This window comes from Microcaecilia unicolor, chromosome 6 (assembly GCF_901765095.1).
Source record: "Microcaecilia unicolor chromosome 6, aMicUni1.1, whole genome shotgun sequence".
In the NCBI taxonomy this organism is placed as follows: domain Eukaryota; kingdom Metazoa; phylum Chordata; class Amphibia; order Gymnophiona; family Siphonopidae; genus Microcaecilia; species Microcaecilia unicolor.
In genome coordinates, this window is record NC_044036.1 from 102,565,828 (window position 1) to 102,585,715 (window position 19,888).

The following is a 19,888-nucleotide window of genomic DNA, read 5'->3' on the forward strand; positions in this document are numbered from 1 at the left end:
ACTTATGTCTTTTTCAGGTTGATGACCAAATGAAGCTGCTTCAGAATTGCTGGAGTGAACTCTTAATTCTAGACCACAGCTACCGTCAAGTGGTTCATGGGAAAGAAGGCTCAATCCTACTGGTTACCGGGCAACAAGTGAGTGCGTGCAATCAAAGAAATGCTTCTTTTCTGTCTAAAGGCCTGGAAGAAGGTGGGCAGTTAATTGGGTTAGATAGAAACACTCTATGACAGCAAGCTACAGCAAAATGGCTTGTGTGCACTCACTCTCGGCTACTAGTCAGATGACTGCAGTTAGACTTGTAAAAAGCAGATATAATCATGAGCACTTAGCAGTATAAAAACAGCTAAAGAGAGCTGTAAGGGTAGCAGAACTGGGGTCAGAAGCGAATCTCCAAACTCTTGTACTGCCTCCTGGCTTAGGAATGACATTTATTTCTGTTATTTCTAAAAAAAAAAATTCAAAGCTTCCGGTAAGCTACAGAACTTTTCTCTACATAAGAGCCAACTTTTCAGAATTATTGATGGTTCTAAACCCAGTGGAAATCTGGTGGTTCTAAACCCGATGGAAATTAGCTCTCCCTGAATATAATCAAGGAGTTTGTTCAATATTGGGGATGCACAAGCTCCCAGAGCACCCCACAGAGCTGGCTCCTATGTTTCTCTATCAGATGTTATTTTCCTCTTCTCTTTGCTACGTCAAACATATTCCACAAAAAGCAAAGCCAGTCTTGACTTTTAAGCAGTTTTTCTTTAGCAACATCACTCGTGATGCACATTGGTCAAAAAGCATTTTATAAGAACCCAACGGTAGTAACGTAACAAAACATTACTTGTATTCCGCTAGCATTAAGACCAGTTCTAAGCGGATAACAAATAAAGGGCTCCTTTTACTAAGTGGCGCTACTGAATAGCTGAATGTGAACCCATGGGAACTGAATGGGCTTCAGCACACCACATTGGTAGAACTGCTTTTTATAATTAGCCCCAAGAGACTAGATCATTCATCTAGGAACAGGGCCAGCATTGGGGGAGGGGCAAACAGGGCAGATGCCTTGGGCCCCACAGCTCCAGGGGGCCCCTGCAGTCTGCTACCTCTTCCCATTATTGCCATCCACATCCAAGGGCTCCCTCAGTTCCCCTCACCTTCCCTGTCTTTCTAACATCACATTTTGTTGATGGGGTGGGGGGTGGGGGGGTTGGTAGCACGGCAACCTCCTTGTCTGCGTCTGTCCCAGCTCTGTTTCTCTACCGCATTCCTCCCCCTTGTGATGCAATTTCCAGTGTCAGCCTGGAGGAATGCGGCAAAGAAACAGTGCCAGGGCAGACACAGGCAGTGTATAAGAATTGCTACCATTCTACCGACCCCCCCCCCCCCCCCTCCATCAACAAAATGCGATGTTAGGAAGACAGGGAAGGTGAGGAGAAGGGATAGAGACCTCAGATCTGGGTGATGAGAAGGGAAGAGGTGGCAGACCGTGGGCACCCCCTGGATCTGCTTTAAAATAGACCAGGGGAGGGATTTTAGAGATAGGGGGACATGCCTGCAAAATTGGGAGCTGGGGGAGGATATGGAAGAAGAAATGAAGGGCCTGGGAACAGAGGGGAGGAAGAGAAAGAGATGGCAGACAATGGGGTGGAGGAAAGAGAGAGGGAAAGATGTTGGACCCAGGAGTGGTGGGGAGGGAGAAATGCTGGATGGGAAGGCAGTTGGAAAGAAGGAGAAAGATGTTGGACCCAGGTAAGCGAGGGAGGGAGAGGAAAGTGCTGAACAAAGGGAGGGTGGAAGGGAGAGATACTGGCTCATGTGATGTGATGTGATATGGGGTAAGGAAGAGGAGGAACAACAGCAGGAAAGAGGGGGGAGGTAGCAGACAGGAAGAGAGATGGGATAGGAATATGAAAGTGTGGAGGAAAAGGGACAGTGGGAGGAGATACTGAGCTAGAAGAATGGAGGGAAATAGTGGAAATGGTGGAACCATGTGGAAGAGGCCAAGAAGGGGTGGCAAGATAATCAGTGAGAGGCGGATAGTGAATGCAGAGGTAGAAATATACTAATGGAGGGTAGATGAAAGATAGAAGGGAATAGCAGGCTGGGGAAGGAGTGAGATGGGAAATGGCACAGCTAGGGAATAAGAGAAGAATATGGAAAGTTAATAGGTAGCAGAAAATGCAAAATAAGGAGAAGGGTAAGAAAAAAGGTGAATCTGAGTGGACAGAGATGCAGAAAAGAAAAAAGACCTAGAAAGGAAGGATCAATATGTCAGAGACAGGTGTAGTGAAGGAATAGAACAATACTGGAAAGAGAAGAAAAGACAAATGGACAAATGCCGCTAGAAAGAGAATTAGCAGAAGACAGATGGAGAAACTGGGACCAACATGATGGAAAAATAAAATGTCCAGGCAAAAAAGGTAGAAAAAAGTGTTTTATATTGTATTTATTAACTGGAATATTTATTAACTGGAATATTTTCTAGCAAAAAAGATGCCGGTACTCAAATGCTGTCTGTACCAGAGCCGATGGTTGGGAGGCAGGGCTGGTGGTTGAGAGGTGAGGATAGTGCTGAGCAGACTTATAGCGTGACTGTAAAATGGCTGCATTTCCTATTTCCTCCATTAATGGCTACACGCTAATTTCCCAATTAGCATGGGAGCCCTTACCAGCACCTATTTTCTAGGTGGTAAGGACTCCCGTGCTAGCCACACACTAATCGGTTAGCGCATGGTGATGTAGCTGTGCTAACCGATTAGCGGTGGGCACATCTACTCTCTACCCCCCAAACACGCACCCAGCGCTAAAAAATAAAAAGTATTTTTTAGCATGTAGGAAACATGCACTGATCTGAAAACTACTATGGGAAGCCTGAGTGTGCCCTGTGATAGTGCTTCTTAGCCTATGGGCAGACACATTCCGTCTGAAATTAAATGCAGCAAAAACTCAATGCCTGGTACTCACCTCCCAACACAACACCAACGAATTCAACACGATAAACACACCAAACCTAAACCTTCCAATCTCAGAAACGCTAAAAATCCTTGGAGTCACTATCGACCGCCACATAACACTGGAAACCCACGCAAACAACACAACTAAGAAGATGTTCTACTGCATGTGGAAACTGAAAAGGATAAGACCACTCTTCCCAAGATTCGTCTTTCGTAACCTAGTGCAATCCCTCGTCCTCAGCCATCTGGATTACTGCAACTCATTATACGCAGGCGGCAAAGAGCAAATACTGAGGAAACTTCAAACAGCCCAGAACACAGCAGCCAGACTCATCTTCGGAAAACCAAAATATGAAAGGGCAACACCACTACGAGAGAAACTACACTGGCTTCCACTGAAGGAATGCATCACCTTCAAGGTATGCACACTAGTCCACAAGATCATCTACGGCGAAGCCCCAGCCTACATGTCCGAGTTGATTGACCTACCACCCAGAAATGCTAGGAGATCTTCCCGAACATACCTCAACCTCCATTTCCCTACCTTCAAGGGCGTGAAATACAAGACGCTACACGCGTCAACCTTTTCTCACACGAGCACGCAGCTTTGGAACTCACTGCCATGCAACTTAAGAGCGATCCACGAACAAGCATCCTTCCGCAGATTACTGAAGACCCACTTGTTTGAGTCAATCTACGGAAAAAACCAAAACACATAGAGTCTACACTCACTTACATCAATGCATCACACATCCACTCAAGATCTCTCATTCCCCCCAATTCCACATTACTCATACATATACTTACAGGAATAGGTAAACCATGTGCCTAAATGTCTTAACACTACCCTTAAACTTCCTATTATCTCCTCCCAAAGTCTCCCTGTTGATGTCCCATTGTGATATTCCTAATGATAATTTGATTATCATAACTTGTACAATGTAACCCATAACCAATTTGTATCAACAGTATTCTCTGTATTCATATCTTATTGTAAGCCACACTGAGCCCGCAAAGAGGTGGGAAAATGTGGGATACAAATGCAAACAATAAATAAATAAATGGTAAGCACGCATTAGTGTTTTCCTCAGCTTAGTAAAAGGGCCCATGTATTACATCTCCCACCAAATTTCCATTTGCTTATCCCGTGTCCCATCTGCCTCCCGCCTCCTCTACCCCTCCTCCAATGCTCACCTACCCTTGCTCATACCTCTCCTACTCCCTTCACCCCTGCCCATTTCTACCTACCTATCTCTTTTATTATTCTGCTATACTTACTTATATTTTCTCTATCAATACTTTGTAATCCCTATTACTATGTAAGCCGCATTGAACCTGCTTTTAGTGGGAAAACACGGGGTACAAATGTAATAATAAATAAATAAAAGGGATGAGATTCAAAACCTGATCACAACATTCAGATCGCCTCAAGGGAAGACCAGCTTAATAAAAAAAACCCAGAAATTTCTTTGCCTTTCAAGAAACTTCTCTGCGGAATCAGTACCGGCTTGGTCACTTTATTTATTTATTTATGCATTTGTATCCCACATTTTCTAATCAGGTGGTCAGTTCAGTGTGGCTTACAGTTACTTCAGTTAGATATGTTACACAGCCATTAGTTAGATCTGTTCTTAATTCGTGTTCTGCTAGCGCTCAGATTTCGCTGTTTCATTAGGTGGGATTTCGGGGAACAATTTTCTGAAGAAGTGGGCTTTCAGGCGTTTTCGGAATGTTAAGTAGTTGTGCATGCATTTGAGGGTTTTCGGTAATGTGTTCCATGTCTTGGGGCAAATGTATGTGAAGTTGGTTGAGTATGATGTTCTATGTATCAGGCCTTGACATTTAGGAAAGTAAAGGGTGAGGTAGGTTCTTGCGCTTCTAGTTGCGTTGCGTGCAGGAAGTTCTATTAGGTTTGTCATGTATTCCGGTGCAAATCCAAAGATTATTCTGTAAGCGAGAGAGCATATCTTGAAGGATATCCGTGCTTTGATTGGTAACCAGTGAAGATTTTGGAGTAGTGGTTTGGCGCTTTCGAATCTAGTTTTTCCGTATACGAGTCTTGCTGCTGTGTTTTGAGGGCAAGTTTGGAAGACCACAGGGGATGGGGGCAGAGAAAGTGAAAGATGCCAGGCCGCGGGAGTAGGGAAAGAAAAGGGAGAAAGAGAGTGTTGGGGAAGGAGAGGAAGGGAAACCGGAATGGGGGGAGGAGTAGAGAAATAGATGCCGGGACTGTGGGAGAGGGGAGAAGGGGGGAAGAAGAGATGCCAGGATATTCAGGGAAAGAAGGAAGAGGGAGAGGTGCTAGTTCCACAAGGGGCAGACAGAAGTGAGAGGAATATGTGCTGGATCCCTGGGGAGGAGAGAGGGAGAGATGCTGGCGTGTGGGGGAGGGAGGAGATAGGGACACAGAAGAGCTATGTTGAACAGGACAAGAATAGAGTTAGAGAGAAGTTCAATGTGGTTGAACTCTTCTGGCCAAATTTAAGCAAGAAATAGCTGCAGGCAAAAGTATACTTGTCCTCCAATTCGACATGTCTAGCGCATTTATATGGTCAACCATGACATTCTACTAAATCGTCTTGATTACTTTGGGATTGGCGGAAATATACTCAGATGGATTAAAGGTTTATTATCCTTTAGATCATACCAAGTAAAATCGAATTCAAACATATCATCTTCGTGGAAAGCAGTTTGCGGAGTTCCTCAGGGTTCACTATTATCACCAACATTCTTCAACATAATGATGATTTCACTGGCCAAATCCTTATCCAATTTAGGCCTTAACTCGTTTATTTATGCTGATGATGTTGCAATTTATATACCTTTCAGACACGACCTGACAGAAATCACCAATACAATCAAGATCGGTTTGAACACAATGGACGCATGGGCAAACTCATTCCAGCTGAAACTAAACACTGAAAAGACTTAGAGGCATATTTTCAAAGCACTTAGCCTTCCAAAGTTCCATAGAAACCTATGGAACTTTGGAAGGCTAAGTGCTTTGAAAATATGCCTCTATTAATATTGTCTTATCCTATCATCTCAACACAATAAGTTTAAACCTACAACCTTAAACATCCCAAACCACCCCCTCCCTTTCTCAGATAGCCTAAAACTACTCGGCATCATAATTGACTGCAACCTGACACTTGAAGCCAAGTAAATTCCACTACAAAGAAAATGTTCCACTCAATGTGGAAACTTAAACGTATAAAACCTTCCTTCCCACGAGATGTATTTTGCAACTTAATACAATCAATGGTATTAAGCCATTTAGATTACTGCAATGGAATTTACGCAGGTTGTAAAGAACAACTAACTAAGAAACTTCAGACTGCACAGAATACAGCAGCCAGACTGATCTTCGGAAAATCAAACTATGAAAGTGCCAAACCCCTTCGTGAAAAATTGCATTGGCTTCCCACCAAGGAACGTATTGCCTTCAAGGTTTGCACCCTGGTCCACAGGATTATTTACGGCGAAGTTCCTGGATACATGTTGAACCTTATAAATCTACCACCCAGAAACAGCACCAGTCTATTTATTTATTTATTTATTTATTGCATTTGTATCCCACATTTTCCCACCTTTTTGCGGGCTCAGTGTGGCTTACAATACATTATAATGATGGAAATACAGTTTGTTACAATTCGGTTATGGATTACATTGTGAGGAGTTATACGAGACAAAATCAAAGTATCATTAGGGAATATATCAATGGAAAAGGACATTGAAACATTGGAAGGAAAACAACGGGAAACTAGAGGGTCTGAGGACAATATATAGTATATAATAACGAAAAACATATGGTATACATTTTCTGTGATTAGAGGTATGAGTGTGGTGAGATTTCAGGATTGAGAATTCATAAGTGGATGTATTGTTGTATAACTGAACTATGAGGGTGGATTTTATATGTTTTGGTTATCCCGAACTTACTTAAATTTGCATTATCCAGACTGCAATGGACTTAGATACAAATCAATTTATGCATCCAGCTTTTCTTACATAAGTACACAACTGTGGAACGCTTAGCCCAAAACCGTGAAATCTATCCACAACCATCTTAACTTCAGGAAGTCACTGAAAACCAACTTGTTTAAGAAGGCCTACCCCCCTGACCCAAATTAACTTTCTACTTCCTGTGAGACAGCAAAACTATGGACCGTATTGGACTTTTATCACCACCCCCTCTTTATTTCTTTGTTGCTTTTATTTACGTTTCTTATATGTCTACTACTATATTGTGTATTTGTATTTTACCGAACCGGAGCCTGCCTCTACGGTATTGTGTACGCCACATTGAGCCTGCAACTAAGTGGGAAAATGTGGGGTATTAATGTGTTAAATAAATAAGGGCAGAGACACAGGGTCGATGCTGAGCAGGGTGGATAGGGACAAAAAGGAAAAAGGGATGGTGGACATGGAAAGAAAAGAAATGACAAATGGACAAGGAGACCCTGGCAAGACAGTTGAAAAGACAGAGAAGAGGAAAGCAGAAACCAGATACTACTACTACTTATCATTTCTATAGCGCTACAAAGCATATGCAGCGCTGTACACCATACATAAAAGACAGTCCCCGAGACCAAACAATAAGAAAAATAAAATGACCAGACAACAAAGGTAGAAAAAATTTATTTTCTATTAATTAATTAAAATGTGTCTATATTTGTCACATATATCTGCCAGAATTGGTTTTGGACATAGCTGGGATGCACAAGAAAAACCTCCAGCGTTGCAGGGGTAAATCTCCAGCATTGAGATGGGCCACCCCTGGTGTCTCTGCTTTGGCTGCAATGTGCTGCAATGTGATAGAAGGGTATAGGAAAATAGCCTCTTTGGGGCTGCAGCAGGCATATCATCTGCAACTAGCAGTGCTGGAATACAGCAAACCAGTGGCTCCCAAAGGGAGACACTACATCAGAAGATAGGAGGAACATATAAAAGAGGGCTGTGCCTCATGCATGGACCTCCATTCACCTTCCCTTTGGATCAATACACCAACTTGCAACCTAACAGTGGCAGTCTTCAAAGGACCTGGGAACTTAAACTGAAAGCTTTGTCCCCCATTCTCCTCAAATAGACGGGAAACCTGTGTACAGAGAAGGGCATACAAGCATACTGTTATGATTGGGGTCTGATTTCTGAACCCCTCTCAAACTTACCTCTTTCCTGGGGGTCAGCTTCTTAGCTGGCTTCTGTTTCTTTGTCTGTCCTTTCTGAGCTGGCTCTGTCTCTCTGTGCTGGCAGCTTCCAGCAGCAGGGCTCTAATTGTTTCACTATACTGCACCTGTGTGGGTAGTCTGAGTTGCTCTAACTCTCTTTGGGTGTACTGGCTTCAAGTGTTTCACGGTTTTGCATTGGTGTGGGTTGGGCCTCTCTGGGTCAGTGTGCTTTTGCCTAGGTCTAGGGAGTGTGACATCATCAGGGAGGGCCTTGATAAGGAAGTGGGTTCTTTCCTTCAGGGCCTTTGCAACAGTGGTGTTTGCTTTAGGTAGGGTGGTGCAGTGTGCACTTCTGACTCTGTGTCTAGTTTCCCTGCTTGTTTTTGCTAAGGTCCAGGTTAGTGTTAGTGCAGTGTGCACTGGTGACTGTGTGTTTAGCTTTCTTGCTTTTCCCTTATGGGTCCCCTGCTTTTCCCTCTTGGTTTTGGAAGCATTGCTGTGTGTAGGGCTTTGGAAGCTCTGTTGCTGATAGAAGTACTTCAGGGTTTGGTGTTGTTAGGAACACTGCAGAGTTTGCTGTTAGAAGTACTTCTGGTGTTTGTGCTATTGGGAGCATTGCAGTCTTTGCTGTTGGTGTTTGGTGATTTAGAATCACTTTTGGCTTATGTGTTAGCTTCCCTTCTTTTTCCTTGTGACTCCCCTGTCTTCCCTTTCAGTGCTAGGAGCTCTTCTGGTTGCTTGCCAGAGTAGTGCTTAGGAAGCACCTTGTTAGTTGTATCTAGCTTGCTAGAGCAGTGCTTAGGTAGCTGGTTAGTTCTGTGTTTAGCTTATTAGTGTAAAGCTCTGCTTGTAGCTTGGTGCTTAGTAGCACCTGTGTTAGCTTTGTGTTTAGTTCCCTGCTCTGTTAGTTTAGGGCTTAGGAAGTCCCTTTCTTGAGCAGGGATTAGGAGCTCCTGTTTAGTATAGGGCTTAGGAAGTCCTTTTGTCAGTTTACTGTTAGGAACACTCCTGCTGGTTTAGGGCTTGGGAGCACGTAGATCAGTTTAGGTTTAGGAGCACTTCTGTTTCCAGTCCTGGTCCCTATGTCATCCGGTATCCAGTAAGTCCTGTCGGCTACTCGAACCTAGGAGCTCAACTCCTAGGGGGCTTAGTAGCTAAGTGCAGGTGAAGCTGTGTGGACCAGTCCGGTGTGCTCCAGTCCGGTGTTCCAGTCCTGTGTCCTCCAGTCCGGGGGATTCCAATCGAGTGTTCCAGTCCGGGGGATTCCAATCGAGTGTTCCAGTTCTGTGTCCTCCAGTCCGGGGGATTCCAGTCCATGTGTTCCGGTTCGCTGGGCAGTGCCTGCAGTCCCTGCCGGTGTGCTTACCCAGTGTTGGTTGGTGGGTTTTGCCTGCTGCTGTCGCTCCTCGTCAGCAGCCCAAGGGCTCACGTTTGCTCCAGAGCCCGGCCCCGCGGGCTCTGAACCTGAGAACCTGACACATACACTGACTTACAGACCCTGCACTGACTATTGTCACTGCTAAAGGGGGAAAAATGGGTGAAGAAAAGGGTGGTGGTCTGCTATTTTGTTATGGTTGTGAATTTTTAAAACAGTTTAGGAACTGCAGCAGTAAGCACATACTCACAGATTAGCTCCTCCTCCTCCTCCATCACCACTTCCAGTGCACTTCCTTTATAACAGGAAGTGTGTAGGGAATTATGGGAAAAGATGCTGCAAGGGCAGGAGCTCATTTCAGTCTGAAAGAGGAAAGGAAATGGGACTTGATATACCGCCTTTCTGTGTTTTTTGCAACTACATTCAAAGTGGTTTGCATATAGGGTTACCATATTTTGTCCTCTCAAAAAGAGGACACATATCCCGCCCCCTGCCCCGCCTACGCCCCGCCCCTTTCACATCCTCACCCCACCCCCTGTCACATATTCCCCTCCCCCCGGGTCACATATTCCCCTCCCCTGCCCCCCGTCACCTCCCCTCCCCCGGGTCACCTCCCCTCACTTCCCCTCCCCTCCCCTTACTTACTATCTACTGCCCTGGTGGTCTAGTGACCTCTTTGGGGCAGGAAAGAGCCTCCTCTTTCCTGCCTAGAGCTCTGTCCTTGCCCTGCATCCTGTTGCTGTGACGGTCTCGGGATTCAACATGGCCGCCGAGCGTTGAAGTCTCACGACGCCGCTTCAACTCTCGGCGGCCATTTTGAACCCCGAGACCGTCACAGCACCAGGATGCAGGGCAAGGGCAGCATTCCGGGCAGGAAAGAGGGGGCTCTTTCCTGCCCCGAAGAGGTCACTAGACCACCAGGGCAGTAGATAGTAAGTAAGGGAAGGGGAGGCTAGGATAGGCCCACCGCCCATTTGTCCAGAAATCTGGCAAAACTGGTAAATCCAGACATCAGGGGTGTATCTGAGGTTTGGCAGTAGGGGGGGCAGGGGCTAGAGTGAGGGGGCATATTATAGCCCCCCCCAGCTGCGCCCCCCCCCCCCACTGCCGTCAACCCTCCCCCGTCAGACATCAGACTCATTCTGAAACTGGAAGGGATGCAGGCAGGCAGTTTTCAATAGCACGAGGATGGAAGAACTTCTTAAAACAAGACCTCGGCTGGGCTGGCGGGGGTTGGGGGTCCCCCGCCAGCTGAAGTAATACTTTTAAAGGCACCGGACCGGAGGAAGCGGACCTCGGCGAGGGTAGGTGACGGCGGTAGGCGGGGGAGGGTTGACGGCGGTAGGGGGTCCAGAGCGAAATCTGCGGGGGGCCCAGGCCCCTGTGGCTCCACGCAGATACGCCCCTGCCGGACATATGGTAACCCTATTTGCATAGTATATACAGGCACTTATTTGTACCTGGGGCAATGGAAAGTTAAGTGACTTGCCTAGATTCACAAGGAGCTGCAGTGGGAATGAAACACAGTTCCCCCAGGGTCAAAGCCTGCTGTACTAACCACTAGGCTACTCCTCTACTGAAAGAGGTAGGAAAAGGAGCAGGTTCTGTGTCTGCTGCCGGGCTTTGCTCCAGCAGCTAATGAGAGGGACTTTGCCAGCCAGGGTCTCTCTTCTTCCTCCTCCTCTCAGGAGCTGAAGTGGGGCAGTGAAATACTGGCACAGAGTAGCATCATATACTGACCCACTTCAAGTTATGCAGATGAGTGCAGCAGCTGAGCCTGCTGTAATGCTCTGAGTCAGTGTAGTGGGCCTCAGCTGCTGCTGGCAGCAACAATGCGAATACTCTCTAGCAGCACTATAAAGCTTCTTCTGTACAAGAAGCAACAGCCACAGACGCCAGACATATTCTCAGCTCCCATTTGTTGTTTGTTTCTCTTTGTCAGAACAGCATTCCGCTCTCCAAAATGTGCTACACCTGCCACTTCAAAGCACAGTATTAGGGAAAAGCTTAATTTTATTTTAGTTTCTCAGAAAGTAAATTGTAATATATGATGCAGATGCATAAGACAGATCCTCTTTTAAGTGGCTCGTATTTCATTCCAGGTCCTTTTATAAATTAGGGGGATAAGAGAGAAGGGTGCATGGTAATGAAAGATCCCAGTTCTCTGTGCAGTGCAAGTACATAAGTCTGATAAATCTCGATGCCGGTTTACAATTGAACGTTGAAAATGATGCCAGCATGAGAAATGTCAGCACACAAAGGCCTTGTTTACAGATTATTTTACAAATGTCTGAGCAAAGAGACTATAGGGGGTCTGTTCCCATACTCAATCACCTTTACACCCTCATGCAAAAGAATCGCACGCGCTCTGTGAGAAAAGCTAAATTATTTCACACCACCAGCAGTGCGTTATCAATGTGCTGTTTATGTCACTTATCTCCTATTTCTATTGCAGCAGCTGGATTACATTAGATGAGTAAAAAAGAAATTCACACAGTGTGTTTGGAGGAAAGACTAAAAGAATGATTGCAGTCTTTATGAAATGATATAGTCTTACCGTAAAGGGTATGCACAGGCTGATTGGTTCCCATTATTAAGCAGGGGCACATTGTCCCCGGAATCAGGCAAGTGGATGAGACAGAATAGATGAACAAATGTAAGTACAGGGCCAGTGAAAGCGACCAGGCAAGACAGGTAGCTGCCCAGGATGCCACAGTCTAAGGAGCTGCAGAAAACAACTTTATCACTCCACTCCTCTTTTTTCCTCACTTCTTTGCTCCTCCCCCTCACTTCCACAAACTGCTACTGTCCAGCTCCCCTATCTCTGTGCCAGTCACAACTTCTTCTCCAACTCATGCAAAGCTACCACTCTTCCATCCTACCCTTGCAGGCTGCCATTGTGCCCCCCTCCCCCGCCCCTGCCCCCATGCCCAACTTCATAAGGTGCCACTCTTCTTCCTCACTCCTAACCCGAGCCCTACGGGCCAAACGTCCTCTGCCTTAGTTCACCTGATTGCAATGTTTCTATGCACCCTCTTCCCATCTCTCTCCCCACTCCCCCCACAAACACATACACTCCTGCTAAAAATAACAAGAAGGGTAACTAGAATTTTTTTCAATTATCTAAGGTAGCAAAAAATACTTTCTTCTTGCTGCAGTGATGACTGTAATAAATTTAATTTAAATATGAACCCCGGTATCCAGCAGCAGCGGAGAGGTAGCGATATCACAACCAAGGTTTGAAAATTCTGCAGCACAGTGTTCATGGATTCCTTAGCAAAAAATGAAAAACTTTCAGTTAAAAGTTTCTGATAAACGTTTTTTGTTACAAATTTTAAACCTAAAGAGGTCGATATTCAAAAGTCCCTGGGCAGTTGGCAGCAGTTTGAAAGTACTCCATCCAAAAAGAAAACAGAATGTGGGGCATTCCAGAGGGCGGTACCACATACCCCAATATGCCGTACAACTACGATATTTAGCCATGTGGATGGTAATTTTATAGCAGGTCCTTATGTAAGAAGTTGGGAGGCAACTGTAAAGCAGGGCTCCAACATTTCGGAGCCATATTCCCACAGGTAGTGAATTATGTACATGAGTGTTTTCTTAGAATGCTAGTGTAAACCCTCATCAATATGCCAACATTTAGGCATGCGCATTTACAACAGGTCTATGGTTCGTGTAAATGTTAGCAACTAAATGCAACATGTACATGTGTAATTTATAGCATTCCTTAAGTTTGTGAGACTCACCTATGCCCCTCCCATGTGAGCGTCCCCTAACAATTACGCACTAAGGGACAGATTCTATATATGGCGCCTGAAAAATCCACATGGAACAGATTTCCTCCTAAGCATATTCTATAAGTGGTTTCTAGATGAAGGCGTGGTATATAGAACAGTGGCGTAGCTACATGAGGCCAGGGGGCCTGGGCCCCCGTAGATTTGGCCCTGGACCCCCCCTGCTGACCCTCTCAACCCCTCCTCCCGCCGTCACCATTGCCTGCTTTGCTGGCGGGGGACCCCAACCCCAGGAAGAAGAGGACCGCGGCTGGCAGGGGTTGGGGTCCCCCGCCAGCAAAGGTAGGCGACGGCGGGTTGGCGGCGGGAGGGGGGTCGAGAGAGTCGTCGGCAGGTGGGAGACAAAGTTGTTGGTGGTGGCAGCGGTGGCGGGGTCGGCAGTGGCAGGGGGGTGTCAGCAATGGTGGGGGGGTCGGCGGCACCGGGGGGGCTAAAATGTGCCCCCTCAGCTCAGGCTCTGGACCCCATTCCCACCAAAGTCTGGCTACGCCCCTGATATAGAATACACTTAGTTGATATCCCAGCGCCTAGAACTACGTGCATCCATTTACACCAAGGAAAATGTGGCATAAAAACCAGCATGTAGATTTAGGCGCAGAAGCCATATTCTATAACAGTGCGTGTAAAGTTTGGAATGTCCACAAAACGTCCACTTTCCTGCCTATAACCATATCCCATTTTGGGCTGCACACATTAGAATTTAGGTGCTCTGCGTTACAGAATGCACTTAGCGAGTTGTGCGCATAAATTCTAATTATTACCAATTAGTGTTCATTATTGCTCATTAAGTGCTGTTATCAATGCTCTTTTCAAATTTTGGTGCTAAGGCCTAGACTGTGCATCAACTGTTGCAGCTGAAGAAATTACAGTAAACCAGGGACCCTGATATAAATCATAACTGAATTGAATCCTACATTCTGCTGAGCTATGATATAGCTGGCTGTCCATGTCATTATGCAAAGAGTTTTCTCTTGGGCTTAGAATCCCTAAAACAAAAACAAAAAAAAGCTTGCTTAACTATTTAAAAGGGAAAAAAACCCAGTTCAGTCTCTTAAAAGGAGAGCCTTCCTCTGTCTGTCCCAGATTTCATTTTCAGCAGTAAATGCTGCCCCTCGGCAGAAGTAATTACCATTTTCAGAGAACATGAAATAGCTCAAGTGTATTTCATGGATCTCTGAATTTCATAGCAGTAAAACAAATAAAGTGTTATTTCATCATATTACTTAATTTGAAATTATAGCAAAATTGTTTCCTGCAAACTAGGTTTTATTGCTTACCTAACCTGGGTCAGATTTATCAATCTGTTGCCATGCCATGAAATAAGTTGAGGTTAACTCATACTCTATACCACCCTTCATAATACCCAGTGCTTTTTTTATAGAAAAAAAGGTGCCGGTACTCATTATGGGCGGGGTCACCACATATGGCCCCACCCCTATGATAGCCACACCCACATTAACCACACACCCTATACTAGCCATGGCGCATATAAACAGACATCATTGAAAATATTATAGTACTATAGGAGAAAAAAATAACGTGATTTTTTTTCATGATAAATAATCTCTGTAAGCTCTTACAGCTCCAGTATACCCAGTGCAAAATAAGACAGCCAATGTAAATTCTCAAATTGGACATATTACAAATACTAAAATGAAAATAAAATGATTTTTTTCTACCTTTGTTGCAGGGCCGTGCCTAGGGTCTCTGGCGCCCCCCTGCAGACTATCAGTTGGCGCCCCCCCCCCCCCCCCCCCCCCCGGTGAAAATGATCGCTCACCACTTGCTACACTGACAGGAATTGTCAGCAATATTCTTAGAAACAAATTGCTATACATTGCAAAATAAGATAGCAGATGTAAATTCTCAAAGTAGACATATTCCAAACGCTAAAATGAAAATAAAATGATTTTTTTTTACCTTTGTTGTCTGGTGACTTTCTTTTTCCAATCATGCTGGCCAGTATCTGAGTCTGCTGCTATCTGTCCTCTTAACTCCATTTCCAGGACTTCCTTTCCATTTGTTTCTTTACTTTTCTCCTTTCTTCTTCATTTCTTGCTCTATATCCATTTCCAGCAATTTCTCCTCTCTCCCTGGGTCCTGCCCTCCCATCCATGTCCATTCTTGTCCCTCTCTGCCCTTCCCTCCTCCATCCATAGCCAGCAATCCTCCTCTCTCCCCTGCCCTCCCCTACATGTCCAGTCCAGTGATTTCTCTTCTCTCCCGTCCCGTCTACCCCCCCCCTCTCCTCATCCTTCCATCCGTTTTCCCTCTTTATCTCCCCATCCTTCTGTCTTCCTCTTCCCTCTTTCTCTCCATGTCCTTCCATTCGTCTACCCCCTCTCCCGATCCTGCCATCCAACATCTACCCCCTCTCTCCCAATCCTTCCATCCAGTGTCTCTCTCTCTCTCTCTATCCCCTTTTCCATCCAGTGTCTCTCTCTCTACCCTTTTCCATTCATCATGCCCCCCTCTCTCTCCCCATCCTTCAATGTTTCTCCTCCTGTTAGTTTCTCTCTCCCTACTCTTCCTTCCAGTGTCTTCCCTCTTTCACCCCCCCCCCTCCCATTTTCTCCTCATTTTAAGCAGCTTCTCCCTTTCTCCAGGACTCCAGCCCTTCTCCATGTCCCCTCCTTCTCTCCCCATCTTCCCACTCTCTCCATTATACCTGCCTAGTGCCTCTCGCTCCCCCTTCCACCTGGCATTAATTTGTTGGCCACTGCTGCTGCTTCTCCTCTTCAGCAGCAGCGCCCCGAGTCCAGACAAAAAAAACAAAGGTAACACAGTTACACGCACCCAAAGTGCAGGAATCAGCTGAGAGGACCGACACCACACGCAGCTTCAACCGCTTTGGAGCCCCCAGGAGCAACAGTTGGCTGCTGGAACAAGCGCGGGGCTGTACCGTAGCAGCTTTCAGCATGGGCTATCGGCACTGCAGCCGCTCCTCTCTGTCCCCGGAGCAGAGCAGGAAGTCGATGTCAACTTCCTTCCTGCTCCTCCAGGGGCAGAGAGAGGAGCGGCTGCAGCGCAGACAGCCCATGCTTGAAGGCTGCCACGGCCCCGCTCTTGCTTCTTTTTTTTTGTTGTTTTATCGCGCGACTCGCGCTGAAGAGGAGACTTTAATTCCCACTTTGCCGGCCCAGACTCGGGAGTGCGGGAGACTCCGGACTTGGCAGGTCTGGATGAGCGGGCCTCGAGGGAAAGTGGCTACGTTTGGGGGGGGGAGGCAATGCAGCATGGGCGGGAAAGGTCACTAAGCCTCCCCAAGCCTCTTATACGGGGCGCCTATGAGCGTCAGTGAAAGCGGAGCGCTGCCGACATCTACCTTCCCTTCGCGCTCTTGGTCTGTGTCCGCCTTCTTTCTGACGTCAGAAGAAGGCGGGACACAGAGAACCAATGAGTGCAAGGGAAGGGAGACGTCAGCAGCGCTTTCACTGACGCTGCTGCGACCAGGTAAAAGATTTAAAGGCCTCGCGGGGCGAGAGTAAGCACCGCGGCGGCGCCCTCCAGAGGTGGGCGCCCCCCTGCGGCGCTTACCCCGCTGACCGCATCGGCACGGCCCTGCTTTGTTGTCTGGTGACTGTTTTTCTTTCCATATTGGTCCCAGTCTGTGATTCTGCTTTCCTTTGTTTTCGCTTAACTCTTCTGTGCCATTTGTCATTTTTGTCTCCTTTTTCTTTGCTTTCTTCAATATTTTTCAGACTCTCTCTCTGTCCAGATTTAATTCATTCTTACTATCCATTCTTTAATTTCCTTCATCTACCTGTTGCTTTTCATCTTTTCCTCACCCTTGTTCTCCCCATGCCCCTTCCTCTTATTCTCCAGTCTTTCTCTATTCCCCTTTTCCATCCAGCAGCTCTGCTTTCTCTCCCCATCCTTCCAGTGTCTCCCCTATTTCTTTAAGCATTCTTCCATCCAGCATCTTCCCTCTTTCCCTTCCGTTTTCCCTCTCTCTCTCCCCATCCTTCCATCTGTTTTCCCCCTCTCTCGCCCCATCCTTCCATCTGTTTTTCCCCCCTCTCTCCCCATGCTTCCATCTGTTTTCCCTCTCTCTCCCCATCCTTCCATCTGTTTTTCCCCTCTCCCCAATCCTTCCATCTATTTTCCCCTCTCTCTCCCCATCCTTCCCTCTGATGGTTTCCCTCTCTCTCCCCAATCCTTCCCTCTGTTGGTTTCCCTCTCTCTCCCCAATCCTTCCCTCTGTTGGTTTCCCTCTCTCTCCCCAATCCTTCCCTCTGTTGGTTTCCCTCTCTCACCAATCCTTCCCTCTGTTGGTTTCCCTCTCTCCCCAATCCTTCCCTCTGTTGGTTTCCCTCTTTCCCTCTCTCCCCAATCCTTCCCTCTGTTGGTTTCCCTCTTTCCCTCTCTCCCCAATCCTTCCCTCTGTTGGTTTCCCTCTCTTCCCAATCCTTCACTCTGTTGGTTTCCCTCTTTCTCTCTCTCCCCAATCCTTCCCTCTGTTGGTTTCCTTCTCCCCCAATCCTTCCCTCTGTTGGTTTCCCTCTCTCCCCAATCCTTCCCTCTGTTGGTTTACCTCTCTCCCCAATCCTTCCCTCTGTTGGTTTCCCTCTTTCCCTCTCTCCCCAATCCTTCCCTCTGTTGGTTTCCCTCTTTCCCTCTCTCCCCAATCCTTCCCTCTGTTAGTTTCCCTCTTTCCCTCTCTCCCCAATCCTTCCCTCTGTTGGTTTCCCTCTTTCCCCAATCCTTCCTCTGTTGGTTTCCCTCTTTCCCTCTCTCCCCAATCCTTCCCTCTGTTGGTTTCCCTCTCTCACCAATCCTTCCCTCTGTTGGTTTCCCTCTTTCCCTCTCTCCCCAATCCTTCCCTCTGTTGGTTTCCCTCTTTCCCTCTCTCCCCAATCCTTCCCTCTGTTGGGTTCCCTCTCTTCCCAATCCTTCCCTCTGTTGGTTTCCCTCTTTCTCTCTCTCCCCAATCCTTCCCTCTGTTGGTTTCCTTCTCTCCCCAATCCTTCCCTCTGTTGGTTTCCCTCTCTCCCCAATCCTTCCCTCTGTTGGTTTCCCTCTCTCCCCAATCCTTCCCTCTGTTGGTTTCCCTCTTTCCCTCTCTCCCCAATCCTTCCCTCTGTTAGTTTCCCTCTTTCCCTCTCTCCCCAATCCTTCCCTCTGTTGGTTTCCCTCTTTCCCCAATCCTTCCCTCTGTTGGTTTCCCTCTTTCCCTCTCTCCCCAATCCTTCCCTCTTTCCCTCTCTCCCCAATCCTTCCCTCTGTTGGTTTCCCTCTTTCCCTCTCTCCCCAATCCTTCCCTCTGTTGGTTTCCCTCTTTCTCTCCCCAATCCTCTCCCCCCCCCCCCCCCGCGACACTCCGGGCGAGTCCTGCACTCAGTTTTTTTTTTTTTTAAGACTCAGAACGTGCGAACGATGCAGCCGGCAGCGAGTGAAAGAGGCTGTCTGGGCTGGCGTCTGCGTCGGAGCTTCCCTCACCCTCTGCGAGTCCCGCCTTCGTTGTTACAACTTCCTGTTTCGCGGGACTTGCAGAGGATGAGGGAAGCTCCGACGCAGACGCCAGCCCAGACAGCCTCTTTCAATCGCTGCCGGCTGCATCGTTCGCGCGTTCTGAGTCTTAAAAAAAAAAAAACTAAGTGCAGGACTCGCCCGGAGTGTCGCGGGGGGGGGGCGGGGCTAGCAAAAAAAGGTGTCGGTACGCCGTACCGTTGCGTACCGGCACAAAAAAAGCACTGATAATACCACCCCTGCCACCAAACTGCCCATGGTTTGTAGAGCACTTTTTAGCTTTTCACTGATCAGGTTCTGGTGAATCCCAATGGGGTAAATTCCAGGACCATCGCCTTTCTTCACATGAAGTTTGAACCTGATCACCCATCACTGCCATCCTATCCTAATGTTCTACTGTATTTGGAGATAGGCCGGGAGTAAATTCCAGAGTGATGGGGGTAGGACAGCAAAAGCCAAAAAGCTTGTTAATATGGGGTGGGGAAGGAATTGTTAGGAAATTAACTTATGAAGAATGTGGCGTTCAGTTGCGGATGTAAGGGACTACGAAGTCGGGGGAGGGGGTGGGGAATGTAAACTACCGTTAAGATGTTTTACTTTACTGTTAACCTCAGTTATTAGTATCTAGGTCTCATCACATAAAATTGGACCTGTGCTAAAATAACATGAGCTAGTGATAAACTGACATGTCCTAATCATAGTCTACGTTGACAATTATGTCCCTAGGTATTAAGGCACAGTGGGCGAGAATTAAGATTTAATGCAATAACTGGAAGCCAGTTCCTGAAGTAGAGTTGTGACCTGATTATATATGCGAGCTCCTGGGAGTAACTTTACAACTGTATTTTGGATCAACTAAATATGTATAAGGAACTGGGGACTTTTTCATTTTTACATTGTCTAGATAGTGATGCTGAATATCACTGCTAACTGAATAATTTGATACCCTGCCCTCATTTCACCCACACACTGGTGGCATAGCTAGGTGGGGCCACAGGGCCTGGGCCCCCCAAAATTTGCTCTGGGCCCCTAGTTGGCTGGTTGGGGTCCCTAACCCCCGCCAGCTGAAGACTTCGTCCAGCGCTGGTTTATGGCAGCGATGCCGCATTTCCTGCCTTCCTCTCTCTTCCC

The 19,888-nt window shown here is 46.8% G+C and overlaps 1 protein-coding gene across 3 annotated transcripts in view; it reads left to right on the forward strand.

Annotated features, from left to right (window-relative positions):
- The window catches only part of NR5A2 (nuclear receptor subfamily 5 group A member 2), a 258,807-nt gene that overhangs the window by 160,960 nt on the left and 77,959 nt on the right, over positions 1-19,888 (forward strand). For all 3 annotated transcript variants that reach the window (XM_030207288.1, XM_030207290.1, XM_030207289.1), the window contains one exon: positions 18-137. In XM_030207288.1, the coding sequence (XP_030063148.1) occupies positions 18-137 (120 nt within the window). The remainder of the gene's footprint in view (positions 1-17; positions 138-19,888) is intronic.